This window comes from Natator depressus, chromosome 16, assembly GCF_965152275.1.
Source record: "Natator depressus isolate rNatDep1 chromosome 16, rNatDep2.hap1, whole genome shotgun sequence".
NCBI classification, from domain to species: domain Eukaryota; kingdom Metazoa; phylum Chordata; order Testudines; family Cheloniidae; genus Natator; species Natator depressus.
The window spans coordinates 5,432,246-5,446,516 of NC_134249.1; the positions used below are offsets into that span (position 1 = coordinate 5,432,246).

At 56.5% G+C, this 14,271-nt stretch overlaps 1 protein-coding gene across 1 annotated transcript in view; it reads right to left on the reverse strand.

Moving 5' to 3' along the window:
• LOC142000006 (macrophage mannose receptor 1-like) overlaps positions 1-14,271 on the reverse strand; it is a 34,626-nt gene extending 20,355 nt beyond the window's left edge. The window contains exons 1-8 of the mRNA XM_074973985.1: positions 14,256-14,271; positions 13,382-13,539; positions 7,622-7,703; positions 5,956-6,171; positions 5,475-5,615; positions 3,165-3,331; positions 2,080-2,192; positions 1,269-1,387 (exon numbers count right to left, since the gene is read on the reverse strand). Of these exons, the coding sequence (XP_074830086.1) occupies positions 1,269-1,387; positions 2,080-2,192; positions 3,165-3,331; positions 5,475-5,615; positions 5,956-6,171; positions 7,622-7,703; positions 13,382-13,539; positions 14,256-14,271 (1,012 nt within the window). The remainder of the gene's footprint in view (positions 1-1,268; positions 1,388-2,079; positions 2,193-3,164; positions 3,332-5,474; positions 5,616-5,955; positions 6,172-7,621; positions 7,704-13,381; positions 13,540-14,255) is intronic.

Below are 14,271 nucleotides of genomic sequence, written 5' to 3' on the forward strand. Positions count from 1 at the left end.
CTGGGCCCAGCCCGCCTCTCAGGGCAGGCAGGCATGCACACACCCCCACCCCCCCGGGCTAATGCCCATGCAATCCTTACCCACTCTCACCTTTTTGGTCTTTTCAGCCCGAGCTCGCATTCTCGCTTTAAGTTTTCTATTTACCCAGATGGAGGCTGGGCTATAGTGCACCATTCCCCACACAACATGCCATGGCAAACAGCATCCTGGGCTGGACTGTGTCTGCCACAGGGTGCTGGGCTGCGCCGGGCTGCAGTTGCCACGGCATGCCGAGCTGGGCTAGACCCTAGCCTACTTTCTCAATAGTCAACCCTGACCCGCTTTGCTTCTTGCTTCCTGCCACTGTCTGAGCTGCGTCTGCTCTCACTTGTCCTGCTCCGGGGACCTATGCCCATGTATCCAGAGCAGTGGGGGCCTCTGACTCATAAGCACACACCGGAGATGCTCACCAAGCATGGCTTGAGGAGACCCTGTGCCACAGACTCCTGTCATGCCTCTTGGGAAGTGAGTTCCACCCCTGGTGGCACCACACTGAGCTGAGATCTTCCCACAACTGGAACTGAACTTTCCTTGCCCCAGGCGGCCAGCTGGTTTCCCTCCTTTGTATGTCAGCAGGTCCCTGCCCCCAGCCTTGCCTCTGGCAGAGCACTGGAAAGCAAAACTGGCATCTCCAGCGAGCAAAAGTGCCAAGGAGCCAGAAGGAACAGGGAATGACACCCCTGCCAGCATTCTTCAGACCCAGCAGCACCGGTAGGGCTCACAAATAGGGACTCCCTGGCCCAGCAGCAGTGTGCAGCATCTTCCCCAGGTGAAGGTCACGTAGCCAGCACATGCCTCAGGCCAGACCCAGGTGCCCACAGTGTGATTAGCCTATAAGAACTGCCAGCATTCGTGTCATCACATCAGGGCAGCTAAGGCTGCAGTATGGAAGTCAGGACATTTGTACCCCTGGCCAGCAGTGCACCAGGCCCACAGACCATGCTCGAAGCACAATGAACTGTTACCACGCAGAAGCCTTCAACCCACTCCCCGACAGGAGACAAGGAGCTTCCCCCCTCCCACCCTGCCATCCTTGGGGCTGGCACAGGAGACCAGCTGCCAGACCAGACATGCAGTATTTTCACAGCAGGTTCGGCAGCTGCTGAACGGTGAGCGTTACTGAGTCTGGCTCAGGGCTGCCAGGCTCCCTGGTCAGTGTGTGGTGTCCCAGGCTGTCCCAAAGGTCTCAGCACTGAATTCTCCATCGGGGCAGCTTGGCAGGTACTTACCCTCCACTCCTTCGCAGACCCATGGCTTGAGTCCTGAACAGTTGGACACGGTGAGGCCAGTATCCCCCAGGGCTCCGATGCTCACGCAGCCTCCTCGAAGGAGCGGCACACCAGCCAGCCTGAGGCAGAAGCACAGAACGGTCTCTCCAGCAGCAGCCAGAGCCTTGCCACACAGGACAATGCACTGCAGGGAGCCCCTGCAGCTCACACCTCAGTCCAGGGGAACCCTCAGGAACACCTCCCATGGAAAGGGCCACATCCTTAGCCCACTGGACAGAGATGGGTATGGTGGGCACCTCCACCTGGGCAGGATGCCCCACCCTCTGGGCCTACTGATGGGGGCATGCAGCATGGAGGGGGGTTCAGGAGGTACCTCAGTCCCTGAACAGTGGAGAAGGCCCCGGCCCCACAGATGGGTGGGGGGAGAGAAACACCCCAGGCACCTGTCCCCACAGGCAGGGAGGGGAGGGGAGGGGAGGGGGATGCCACCCCATGTAGCTGATCCCCTGGAGGAGTGCTGGACTCATCTACAGTCCCTCACAGTGCCCCTGTACACAGGCCGTGCCAGCCGCTCTGCGAGGGTGGGCAGGTGCGGAGGACCGGCTGGAGAGAGGCTCAGGTCTCATTGCTGCAAGACCAGGCCCAACTAGGGAGTGAGCACTACCCCCTACGCAGTAGCAGCGCCAGGTATTACTGTCCCCAGGACAGCAGGCTGAGCTGAGCCGCTGGAGGCCAAACACACCCGTCTGTGTGAGTATCCCCACCCCAAGGGAACACACCAGCACTCCCCTACTGTCAGCTACATGCTCACCAGGGGGCGGCGCCATCTGTGTACTGAGCCACTGCCCACGTCCAGCTGCCATCGCCATCTAGGTCATTCAGCCCAGTCCAGCTGTCCCTCTGCACCATGGCTGTCACCCAGGCCTGCATGGAGTCAGGACCTCAGTCAGTGCAGGGCACATCTCCGCTCTGACTCAGAGCTTAGGGAGGGCCTGTGGGGTAGTAGGTAGCCAAGGGCAGCCCAGAAGGAAGGAGACATGTAGGGCAAGAGGCAGGGGGTACAATCAGCCAGGAGGAGCTCACCCTGCCCCATGGCCCCTTTAAACTCCTTCCTGGCTAGCTGGCATTCTGCTACCCTGAGCACATCCTGGGGAAGGGTGCAGAGCACATGGAGTGTATCCAGACTTCCCGCCCCGCCACTCAGTGACTGGAAAGGGGGCAGCACAGGGAAGTGGCTTCATGTGTCCCTCTAGAGAGGGGACTACCCCCTGGAGCCTCCCCATAGGGAGGGGTTCCCACTCTGCCCACTGCACTCGATGGGCACATTGCTGCTATCCCTTCCCCCTTCCCTCCGAGCCAGCTCCAGCCAGGACATGCCCCATGTCACCCACAGGGTAGGTGCCCAGTAGCCAGAGGCCAGGGGCCCCTGTGCACAGAAAGGATGCACTGGATGTGAAGAAACGGCTTGTCCTCCTTGTGAGGCTGAACTGAGAGCCAGAGGAAGCCCCTCCGGGCTCCTCCCACCCCATGGGCAGAGCCCAGCAGGGAGCAGGCATGTGGCCAGGACTCTGGAGAGCCCCGTTCTGCAGCAATTTCTTCTACCCAAGGAGCTCAGCTGGCCCTCTCACCCTTTCCCTGGGCTGCTACCCCACCAACAGGCACAGCAGCACTGGCAGGACCAGGTACAGTGGGGGAAATGCAAGGCGGCTCCAGGGTGTTTCACTGCAGTGACTGTCAGTGAGAAGAACCTGGGGAAAGGAGCCCTGGGCCCAGGAGTTGCCTTCCTTCACACAGGCAGACAGAGAGAGCAGCCAGGGGTTGGAGTTAGGAAGGCTCCTGTTCTGCTTAGGGAGTGGCCCAGGTGTCCTGCCTCAGACCATGCACAGCCCCCTGTACCTTCTCCTCCAGGCTGTTGAGAGCCAGCAGCCCCATGCCTTCTCCAGAGGCACTGCAGGCTGCCTCCGCTTGCTGCCAGGTCTTGGCATCGTTCTCCTCCACATAGTAACAGTGTCCATCCCAGTACCACCAGCCAGCTCCTCTGGGGCACCTCCCACTCACGAGACCTGGTGAGGCAACAAGGAGACAGCCCTCACTCATCACCAGAGACATGCCTGTTGGGCCAGGGCCTGCAGTCCCTGCCCACTGACTTGGCAGGGCCTCCCCATACACCAGTCACACAGAGATCTCTGCTCCATCCAGGGATCTCGAAGCGCTGTGCAGACCCTAAGTGGGTAGAGGCTTTCCTGCCATCCCTCATGCACAGCAGCACCTGTCACTGTCTCCACCTCCAGAGGGGAAGCTGAAGCTGAAGCACAGGAGGGTGCAGGAACCGGCCCAAGGATTGGGCAGAGTCAGAAACTGATCTCTGTCCCGACTCCCACTCCCAGCCCCTGCTCCCCCACGGACATTCCCTAGAGCGGCCAGTCTCAGGGATAGGGGAGCACCCATTACCCAGGCAGGGCAGGAGCCAGGACAAAGGCAGTCTGTGTCCCCAGGCACACCTGGACTCACACCCGCAACACTGCTACAAGGATATTTGCATAAAATGTGCTTTGTGAGGGGTCACAGGAAGGCTAATGACATGCTGGTTATTGATAGCATTGTAACAGGCATGAATTAACCTTACATGCAACATTATGAATTTCCTCTGTATGATGCTATTAGAATGTGTTTAAGACTCGACAGCTGAGCCCAGGTAAAGGAGACAAACAGGAGTCTGTCCTAGACAAAGGAAGGTGGGTTTCCCTCAATTAGCAGTACACAAAGCCATGGAGCTAAATCAGTGGGGATTATCCTGCAACTGAACTTGAGAACCAGAATTAACACGGCTCCTGCACCCCTGAGAGACACAGGAGACTGACTCCAGGGCCCTTCCTGACTTGTAAGATAAAGACAAGATAAAGAGCGGTATAAGGAACAGAGGAAAACACCATTTTTAATCCTTCACCTCAGGAGACAAAGAAACCAAGTGATCCGATTGCTGTGTTCGGCCCTGGCCAGGCTGGCCTGTGGAAAGCTGGAAAGGAGACTGGGGTGACAGAAATCATCCTGAACACCGACTAGATCTTGCTGGGTTATAGTTTAGACATTTAGATGCGCATTGTCACTTATGTGCTTGTAACCATCTCTGCCTTTATCCCTTTTCCTTGGTATCACCTGATCAGGCTCTTTGGTTAATAAAACTTGTTTCACTTTTACTATGACCCAGGTCAGTGCTGGGCTTGAGGGGAAGGTGTATTTACCCAGGTACAATAATAAGCTGTGGCGTAGCGACTTTTTAGCAGAGCAGCCAAGTTCCTATCTTCTGTGACTGCACCGTGGCAGGGGCTCTGCCCTGCAGAGAAACAGCTCTGAGGAGCTCGGGGGCAGGAGTTCCCTGGCTGTTACCTGCTAGGTGAGGTCAGGGCCAGGAGGGCCTAGAGGAGTTTGCTGGGGAGGCAGACAGGCTGGTGTGGCAATCTAATGCCAGCAAAGCTCCCTCTTGCTGTGGCAGGGGGGGGGGGTGGGGGGAGTAGCATGACGGCTCCCAGCTCTGTGTACCCCAGCAGCGTGTTACAGACCCTTTCCCATGCAATGTTTCCTTCCCCTGCGGGATCCCGATGCACCCATTGAGGGATGGAAAGGCATTGCAGGGTGTGGTGGTGCCTTCCCACACCTCAGTACTGGCAGTGCATCTTGCACTGGGGCATGCCCTCACCAGTGCCACCATGCAATCCAGGGAGGGCGAGGGCCAGGCCTGCCTTTCCCAGATGCCGTCTGCCAGCCGAATGTGCGCAGGAGAAGGAGAGTTTCCAGAGGCCATGCCACTTCTGGGCAATACGGGAAGGAGCACAGCACACAGGCTGCAGGGTACAGAGCTGCCCCTGCACCATTGGCTACAGCTGCATCCTGGCTGACATCTACTCCAGGGTATCCTGAGGGTAAGAACTCCCCCAGACCCACCCTGTGCCCTGACAGAGCCGGACGGGTAGGGGGTTCTCCTCTTCGTGGTATGTTTTTAGGCTACACCAAGTGGCAGGAGGGGGCTCAGGACTAGTTGCTCTGCCCTTCAGCTCAGCCCGGCTCCATTCATCTCCTCCCCCTTCACGATAATTGGGCTTCACCCAGTCCCTCCCCAGATAGCAGAATGGTGCATGTGCCTCCCATCAGAGCACTGCATGCACACACACCCCACTGCACCCGCAGTGAGGGGGACTGCACCCTTACCATGGAGACAGGAAAGGCCAACCCTGTGGACACAGCTCAGGAGCCCTTCGCAGCGGCCATTCAGGGGGTTACAGGTGCGAGTGCCAGGACAGGGTAGGCAGCGCCTTGCACACCTCATGCCGGAATAGCCAGGGGAGCAGGCTGCAAAGACAAGCACACCAGCCGCACAGCAATATCGCGGGGTCCATTAGCGATAGGGCCCGATCCTGCTCTCACTGGAGGCAGAGGGAGTTTCACCAATGCCTGATGGAGCAGGAGCAGGCCCTGTGTGTTTCAAACTAGCCTGGTCCCAGCTCCAGACCTACAATAGGGACCCAGTCTGCCCCTTCCCCACAGGGCTGGGCAGCACCTAGCTGGGGCTCCTGTGGGTCTGGAAAGTCCTGTGAACTGGGCTTAGCCCCACGCAGGAGAAAAACGCAGCCACAGGGCAGCCCAGACTGCTGCCCCCTGGGACCCACCCAGCAAAGCGGGGCCTGACTACCTGACTTGATGTAGAGGGTGGCACCGGAGCCAGGACTGTCGACGAGCACCGTTCCGTTCATGGTGTAGTGGGTGCCATGCAGCTGCATCACCCCGGTGCAGTTCTCTCTCTGCAGGAAGCAGGAGTCCTTGGCTGCCCCCAGCGAAGCGTGTCTCTGCCACACAAAATCCTGGAAGGAAATGAGCAGCTTCTCCCGAAGAGCTGGCAGCTCCACCTCTGCAAAGAGGGTTCCCCGCAACCCTGTGAGTGACACCCTCCCTGTGCACACCTGCCCCCCACAGCAACAGCCTCCCTGCCCCCCCCAGCCCCACTGCTGGCAGTGACAGCCTCCCTGCCCCCCCCCAGCCCTAGTCTCCCTGCCCACCTGCACCACAGGCAGGGACAGACTCCCCGCCTCTCGCCCTTCCCAACCTTCATCACAGGCAACAACAGTCTCCATCCTGTCCACTCAGCCCCCACCACCAGCAGCTCCCTGGGAAGAGAGGCCAAGGTCAGGCCCTGCCCCTCACAGTTCTGCTCACAGCACTCCCTGTACATGCCAGGCCTGGCCCTGCTCCAGGGGAATGGTGAGGGCTGCATGGGAAGGTGAGTTCCTGGGGCTGCCGGGGGTTCCCTTGCATTGACTAGAGCTGGCTGAGGAGCTCTGGAGGCCAGGCAGACAAGCAGCCTCTGCGGGCACCATTCCAGCTCAGAGTCTCAAGCACCTGCACAGCCCCACAGAAACCACAGCAACGGCACACAGAGAAACTGGGGGGGGGGTTCAGGTGAACTGGGGGGGCTGCTTTTCTCAGCCCCGATGGCAGCCCAGCCCTGGCACCTTGGTCCCTGAGCAGGTGGGAGTTAGGAGCAGTAGGGGCTGGGACCCTGCTCTGCACAGCCCTGGGCTCAGCGGCCAGCTCCAATCTCACTGCAGTGGCCGGGAGCTCTGGAGGGAGCTGGCTCAGCACTCCAGGGCCAAAGCAGTGAGATTCTCAGCACGGGGCCATGCTGGAGCTCAGCCTAGAGGGGCAAATGGTTAGATTTCAAATTCATGGGCCTGACTCTCCTCCGAGTGCCACCCCCAGAACTCCCGTGGCTGCCACGGGCAGACTCCTGATCTCCACCAGCACGAGTGCCAAGAGAACCAGGCTCTGTGGCTCAGACAAGAAGCAGGGAGCCTCCAGAAACACACCATCCCTGCTCCATGACCCAATGACTGATTAGGTTGTGGGGGTAGGGGGGCAGCACTGCTCAGGCACAGCAGGCCCCGAATCCCTGACCCACAACAGAAGCAACTATCAGTACTGCAGCATCCCCCTACCCCAGATCAAACACCAAACAGACCGAGCTGCCGGGAAAGGAAAGCAAGGGACATCTCCCTCACACAGCACAGCATGAGAATAATGAATCGCCCCTTCTGGTGAGGCCCTTGAGGAGAATTGGCTCAGGTGTCTGGCAGCTGCCGAGACTCAGCCCTACTTCTCCTCACACAGCGACTGGCCAGCAAGTCTGAGCTGCCTCTGCTCTGCAAGGCACGTGGAGGGCTCTGCTTGGCAATCCCAGCTAGGAGCCTGCCACTGGAGCACAGGGAAATGGCCCATGCTCCCCCTGGCTCCCTGACTCCCAGCCCCCCCCCCCCACACACACAAGCAGAGAAAGCTCCTGTGGGGGAGGCCAATGCTCTGACCTTCTGCTCGCTGGCAAGACCAGAAGGAGCCCGAGGGACAGCGCTTCTCAGGACCTCGGCCTTCATAAGGGATCCCGCAGAGCTGAAAGAAGCAGAACAGGAATATGCTGGGCTGAAGAAGCCTTCCCCAGGGCTACAGCTGGAGAGGGGCTGGCCGTTGGGCCAGCACAGTACAGGGCCTTGAGCTGAGAAAGGCAAAGCCAAGGGCATCCGGGAGCTGCAGAGCAGACTGACTGCCCTAGAATAGGAAGAGCCCAGAGCCACTCCTTCCATGCTCTATCAAGGATGCGCCAGAGCTCCCTCGACCAGGAGGCCTTCCCTCAGTCCTGTCGCTGGCCCCCCCACCACCACCCCACTACGGGGGCAACTCTGACAAGTGTTACAAACCCTACCTTGTGCTCTGCACACTCTGGGAGGCTTGGTCCCTGGGGCTGCCATGAGCACAGGTTGCATGGCCCATTCCCATGAGCAGTTCCCCCATGCTGGCCAGCTCCGGGGCAGGGGGCAGTTGGGACCCCACAGTTAAAGGGTCCCTGCCCTGGAAGTACTGCAGGGATTTTCTGCCCTTGCAGAGTGCAGGAGCAGCAGGGAAGCAAACTGTCAGTTTCCTGGGTCCATATCACCCAGGAAGCCCTCTCCTGTGCCCCCCTCCTTTGGTACCCAGGGGATACCCATCTGTGGGCTTTGCAGGCCAGTCTGGGGCCAGGTGGGGGTGAAGCAGGCTTGGCAATAGTACCACACTCCATGGGTTGCCTTGACCGAGCAGCTGCAGGATGGCACTGCACCTAGAGTGGTGCTGCCATAAGGAAGGAGTCTAGCAGACCACCAGCCATTGCTGAGCATGTGCTTCTGACTGCACATGGTGGGCAGGGTCCCTTCCCTACAGATCCCTGGGTGAAGACCATGCAACGTCCCAGCAGGAGCCGTGCTGGAGAACACCACAAGTGGAACCTCACAGAGGTCTCCTCCCCACTGCAGGGGCAGTTTGGTGGGACGGAACCTCTGTCCCATCTTAGCCCCTCCTCCAGCTGCCATGATCTCACCAGCACTTAGAATCACAGAAATGTAGGGCTGGAAGGGACCTCAGAAGGGGTCAACTGGTCCAGTCCCCCACACTAAGGCGGGGCTCAGTATCACAGGTGCCAGCTTCCCCTGGGCGTGCTCAACCCCCAGCTCTGCCCCAGGCCCCACTTCTCTCAAGCCCTCTGTGACAAAGCGGGACTGTTCTTAATGTTTCCTCTGAATATTGTGTGGGTGCCTCAGTTTCCCCTATGCAGTTCTTAAGTATCTAGGGGGTGGGATAAGGGTGTATGATCATTGCAGAGCCCTAGAGGGCAGGTGTGTGCAGGGGTCTGGACATAGAGAATGGCTGACACCCTGTTTCCTGGCAACTGATGGCCTGGCCCTTCCCCCCTGCAAGGTGAGAGCTAAAGGGTTGGAGAACAAAGGAATCAGGTGACCTCCTGGCCCAGGAAAGGATCAAAGCCCAGAGGAGGAGGGGCTGGAGAGAGTTTCAGTTTGGGGCTGGCTGGGGACATGGAGTGAAGTGCAGACGTGGTTGTCTGGCTCACTGCCCCCCCCCCCCACAAGTTGACCCAGCTGAGGTGTCCTGTTCTCTGTAAAAACAAGCTCTATTTTAGACCATGTTCCTGTCATCTAATAAACCTCAATTTTACTGGCTGGCTGAGAGTCACGTCTGACTGTGGAGTTGGGCTGCAGGACCCTCTGGCTTCCCCAGGACCCTGCCTGGGCAGACTCGCTGGGGGAAGTGCACGGAGGGGCAGAGGATGCTAAATGCTCCGAGGTCAGACCCAGGAAGGTGGAAGTTGTGTGAGCTGTGGGTCCTGAAGACAGGCTGCTCACAGAAAGGAGACTTCCCCAGAGTCCTGCCTGGCTTCATAGGGAGCAGTTCCAGAGAATCGCCTGGGGACTCCGTGACACCTTCACCCCACCCTTCCCAGTGCCTCCTGCATGCCATGAAACAGCTGATCGCGGTGGGTGGGAGGCACTGGGAGGGAAGGGAAGAAGTTGATTGGCAGGACCGCTGGCAGACAGGAGGCACTGGGGGGCGGGGGGGGGAAGTTGACTGCCGGTGGGTGCTAAGCACCCACTAATTTTTTTCCCTGTGGGTGCTCCAGCCTGGTGCGCTCATGGAGTCAGTGCCTATGCTCAGTATTATCTATAACATCCCTGACAACTGTTTGTCTAACCTCTTCTTAAAACCCTCCAATGATGGCAATTCATTCCACTGCTTATCCACCCAAACAGTTAGGAAGTTTTTCCTAATGTCCACTGTGGCAGAGCTCCAACCTTGTCCCCATGGGTCCTGTTCTTCCAGATGGTTTATGCTAGCTTCAGAGACTCACTGAAACCCTCCACGTAGCCAGGGATACAGTCTACTGAGCCCTTTTCATCATCAGCCAGCAAGGAAGTTGGTGAGAGAATTCCCAGTCTGTTTCTCCTACGGCCTCATACCAAAACAGTTTAGCCTCCTGTCCTGACAGGGGCCTGTCTTCCCCTCCCAGGAGGTGTTTCTGTAGGGGAACCCAGGCCTGCCCTCTACTCCAAGTTCCAGCCCAGGGACCCTAATGGTAGCAGCTTTCACTGCCAGAGTTGCTACATTTCCCTGGGCCACTTCCCCACAGCTCTCCTGCTTCTCCCTTACCAATGACTTGAGGGTGTCTTCATTAACCAGCCCTTCAGCCACACTTCTGCTCCCTGGCTCTCTTCTGCCTGACTGGAGTGAGTCCTTTTATAGTATCAGAGGGGCCTTACAGTCAGATGGTCACATTAGCTTAATGGCCTCACCTGACTCTGCAGGTTAATTGGAGTCAGATGTTCTCATTAGCCTAGAGCAGCCCTTGCTCTGGTCAGTCAGGGAACAGAAAACTTAATCCAGTGGCCAGTATATCTGCCTTCAGCTACTCTGCTGTACCTGGATCCCAATAAGGCTACTCGGCTGTACCTGGCTAAAGTGGCCATCTATAAAACCAGGGTGAGGAAGTTGGCCGATGGAGTCTCCTGCGACTGCGGGGCCCATTTCCGATCCTCTGTCCTTTCACGCCTCCGGGCAGAGTTCCTCTGGGTGGCGTCCACCGACTCCCTTGACGCCTTTGAGGAGCAGTGAGCGCCGTCCGGGGTTCTCTGCTTGGTGTCCCCGTCAGGTTCCCTTCGTTTGACCCTTTGACCGCACTCCTGTCCCTGTTCATTAGTTGTCCCCTGTAATTATTTGGTTTTCCAGGTCCTGTGGACCTCCCCCTTAGGCTGGGGGGCAGGGGGGTGATCCTTTAGCAGTGGGATCCTTTTGCCCACCCACTTCCTGGATCCCAATATGGCTACTCTGCTGTACCCAACTGGCCTGGGTCTATCACATCAACCTAAACTGTCCTTCCTGCAATTTAGGCCCATTGCTTCTCCTGTCCTCAGTGGATAAGGAGAACAATTTCTTTCACCCGCCTCTTTATAACAACCTTTTATGTAAAGGCTTATTGTGTCCCCTCTCTGACTTCTCTTCTCCACACTAAACAAACCCGATTTTTCCCCCCCCCAGTCTTTCCTTGCAGATCAGGTTTTCTAGACCTTTAATCATTTTTGTTGCTCTCCTCTGGACTTTCTCTAATTTGTCCACATCTTTCTCTAAGTGTGGTGCACAGAACTGAACACAGTACTCCAGTAGAGACCTCATCAGTGCTGGGCAGAGTGGAAGAATTACTTCTTGTGTCTTGCTTACAACACTCCTGCTAATACATCTCAGACTGATGATCCACTATGACCCCCAGATCCCTTTTCACAGTGCTCCTTCCTAGGCAGTCATTTCCCATTTGTGCAACTGCTTGTTCCTTCCTAAGTGGAGTACTTTGCATTTGTCCTTATTGAATTTCATCCTATTTCAGACCATTTCTCCAGTTTGTAAAGATTTTGAATTCTAGTCTTGCCCTTCAAAGCACTTGCAACCCCTCCCATCTTGGTATCATCCACATCCATCATCCACAAACTTGATAAGCATACTCTCCCTGTCATTCAAATCACTGATGAATATATTGACTAGAACCAGACCCAGGACAGATCCCTGTTGTAGGGAGGTCACCTGTCCAGGTTTTAGGCAGACAGTTTGGTTTTGGCACCTGGACACAGAAGCCAAGTTAAGGTTGCCAGGTGCCTGGTTTTCAGGGATCTGGCAAGCCTAAATGGCACCCAAATCAAAAGCCTCATTACCACGGGGAGTGGGGAGGTGCCTGGTCATTAACCCATGCCAGCCCCTACCTGCAGGCAGGCTCCTTGTCAGGCTGAAGCAGCTCCCATCCCAGTCCCGGAGCAGAGGGAGTGCAACTGGGGTGGGGGAGGTGGTGGAGACAATACAGCAAGCAATGGCCGGGGGGAGAAGCGAGCAATGAGGTGGGGTCGGGGGGTGGGGCCTCAGGGGTCCAGTTACCCACAATTAGAAACCCTATATCCCTGCTGGACCCCACTCACTATGCCCTTCCAGCTCAAACCATTGATTACTATTGAGTATGCTTTTCCAACCAGTTGTGCATCTACCATATAACAGGTTCATCTAGGCTGCATTTTCCTAGTTTATGAGAAGATCATGTGACATGGTATCAAAAGCCTTACTAAAATTGAGGCGCTTCCCCCCATCCACAAGGCTTGTTACCATGTCAAAGAAAGTTTGAGATGATTTGTTCTTGACAAGTCCACGTGGACTCTTATCACCTTATCTTCTAGGTGCCTGCAAATTGATTGATTTGCTCCACTGTCTTCCTGGTTATCACACTTAAGCTGACTGGTCTATAATTCCCTGGTGGTCTTTATTCCCCTTTTTATAGGTAGGGACTGTATTTGCCCTTCCCCATCCTCCATGAGTTCTCAAAGATAATCGACTGTCTCAGAGATGTCTTCAGCCAGTTTCCTAGGTATTCTAGGATGCATTTCCTACTTGAAGACATCTAACTTTTCTAACTTCTTAACCTGTTCTTTCCCTATTTTAGCCTCCGAGATCCTACCTCATTTACCACTGTTAACCTTTTTGGTGAAAACTGAAGCAGAGAGGCATTTAACGCTTCAGCCATTGCTGTGTTATCTGTTATTGTCTTTCCCCTCCTCATTGAGTAATAGGCCTATGCTGTCCTTGGTCTTTTTGTTTTCATGTTGCCCTTTGGTTTCTTGTCTGAACCCAGCTAGGTTGAGGGGGAGGGGGGCCAGAGAATGCTGGCCCAAACCATAGGTAAGTGCAATACTGGCCTATACCAGGGCTAGACTCTCCATTGACTGACATGGCTTCACAGGGTGCCTGGGAAGCGAGTCGTGCAAGGCCAGGTCAGCAGGACAGATGGAAGGGCTGGCTCGGTGCAGGGAGAGAGGCACTGCTGCTCCAGGGATGATCTGTGCCCCTGAAATATGCTCAAACCCTTGTAAAGCACGTTCAATCTCAGGATCGCTTCCCAGGGCCTCACAGATGCACTCCAAACTCACATCCTCCAGGGAAAGAACCCCAAAATCCTGCTCCCGGGGGTATGACAACCAGGGCCATGCATTCATCACTGCACATGACTCCATGTAATGTACACCAGATGCTTCCTAGCATTCTCTGCAACCCAGGAAATGTCCATATGGACTCCAGACAAACTCAGATAGGAGACCGGATCCCTAGCAGCAAACCCACGCACAACAGGACCTCTCTGTCCTGTGATGTGGGACATCAGACATACATCTCCAACCACCATCCACTCCAGATCCAAGGTTTAGTAAGCATCTCCTCACCAGGTCTGGGGCAGGCTTGATTTCCAGGACTTCAGCAGCCAGATACCTTCTGCAAATGGGCTCTGCTTCATGCTGACTGCCCTTGTGTTCCAACAACACACAGGATCCATCCTTGAACACCCAGTCGGCGAAGGGAGGACATTTCAGAGAGATGTATGCTGCCAAAGAACGGGAGTGCCTAGTCACCATCACAGTCAGAGGGGCAGTAAAGCTGTGCAGATGACGCAGGACAGAACGGCGCTAGGGCGTCACTGTAAGGAACAATGCAGGGACCACATTTACCAGTGACGCCCTAGCACCGTGCTGTCCCTGTCCCAGGCTCATCCTGCCAACGTGACACTCAGAGGACACATTGGGCATTCCATGTCCTGGGACAGAGCTACTGGCAGCCCTGAGGGGGCTGGGGCATTTCAGGAGAAAACAGATATCAGTGTGATGAATAAAGCATTACTGGACTAGGGAGCCCCTGCCCCTCCACAGGTGCACTGCATGGTCCCAGTGGATGAACAGTTTGACAGGATCGGGGTAGCCCAGGAGAAGGGAGACTGGGATGTCCTCATCCCAGGCAGCGTAGAGGATACACTGGGGGAGAAGAGCCCCTAAAAGAGGAGAGGCATAGTCAGCTTCGCAGTGAACTGGCTGGTCACACAGGCCAGGGGCTGAGGCCAGGGCACCAGCAGACTCTGATCAACATACTACAAGCTCAGCTAACTTCATCTGAGTCAAAGTCAATCTCCACCGTTCATCTACGCAGTGCAGTCGCACACCTTCCGTTACCCCCGCACAACTTGGGCGTAGAGCAGCCCCTTGGTCCACAGCACAGCCCCACGCAGGCCCTGGCTTGGGGTGGGAGCTCACAGGAATCTGCCAGTACTTGCTGCCGTTTCCAT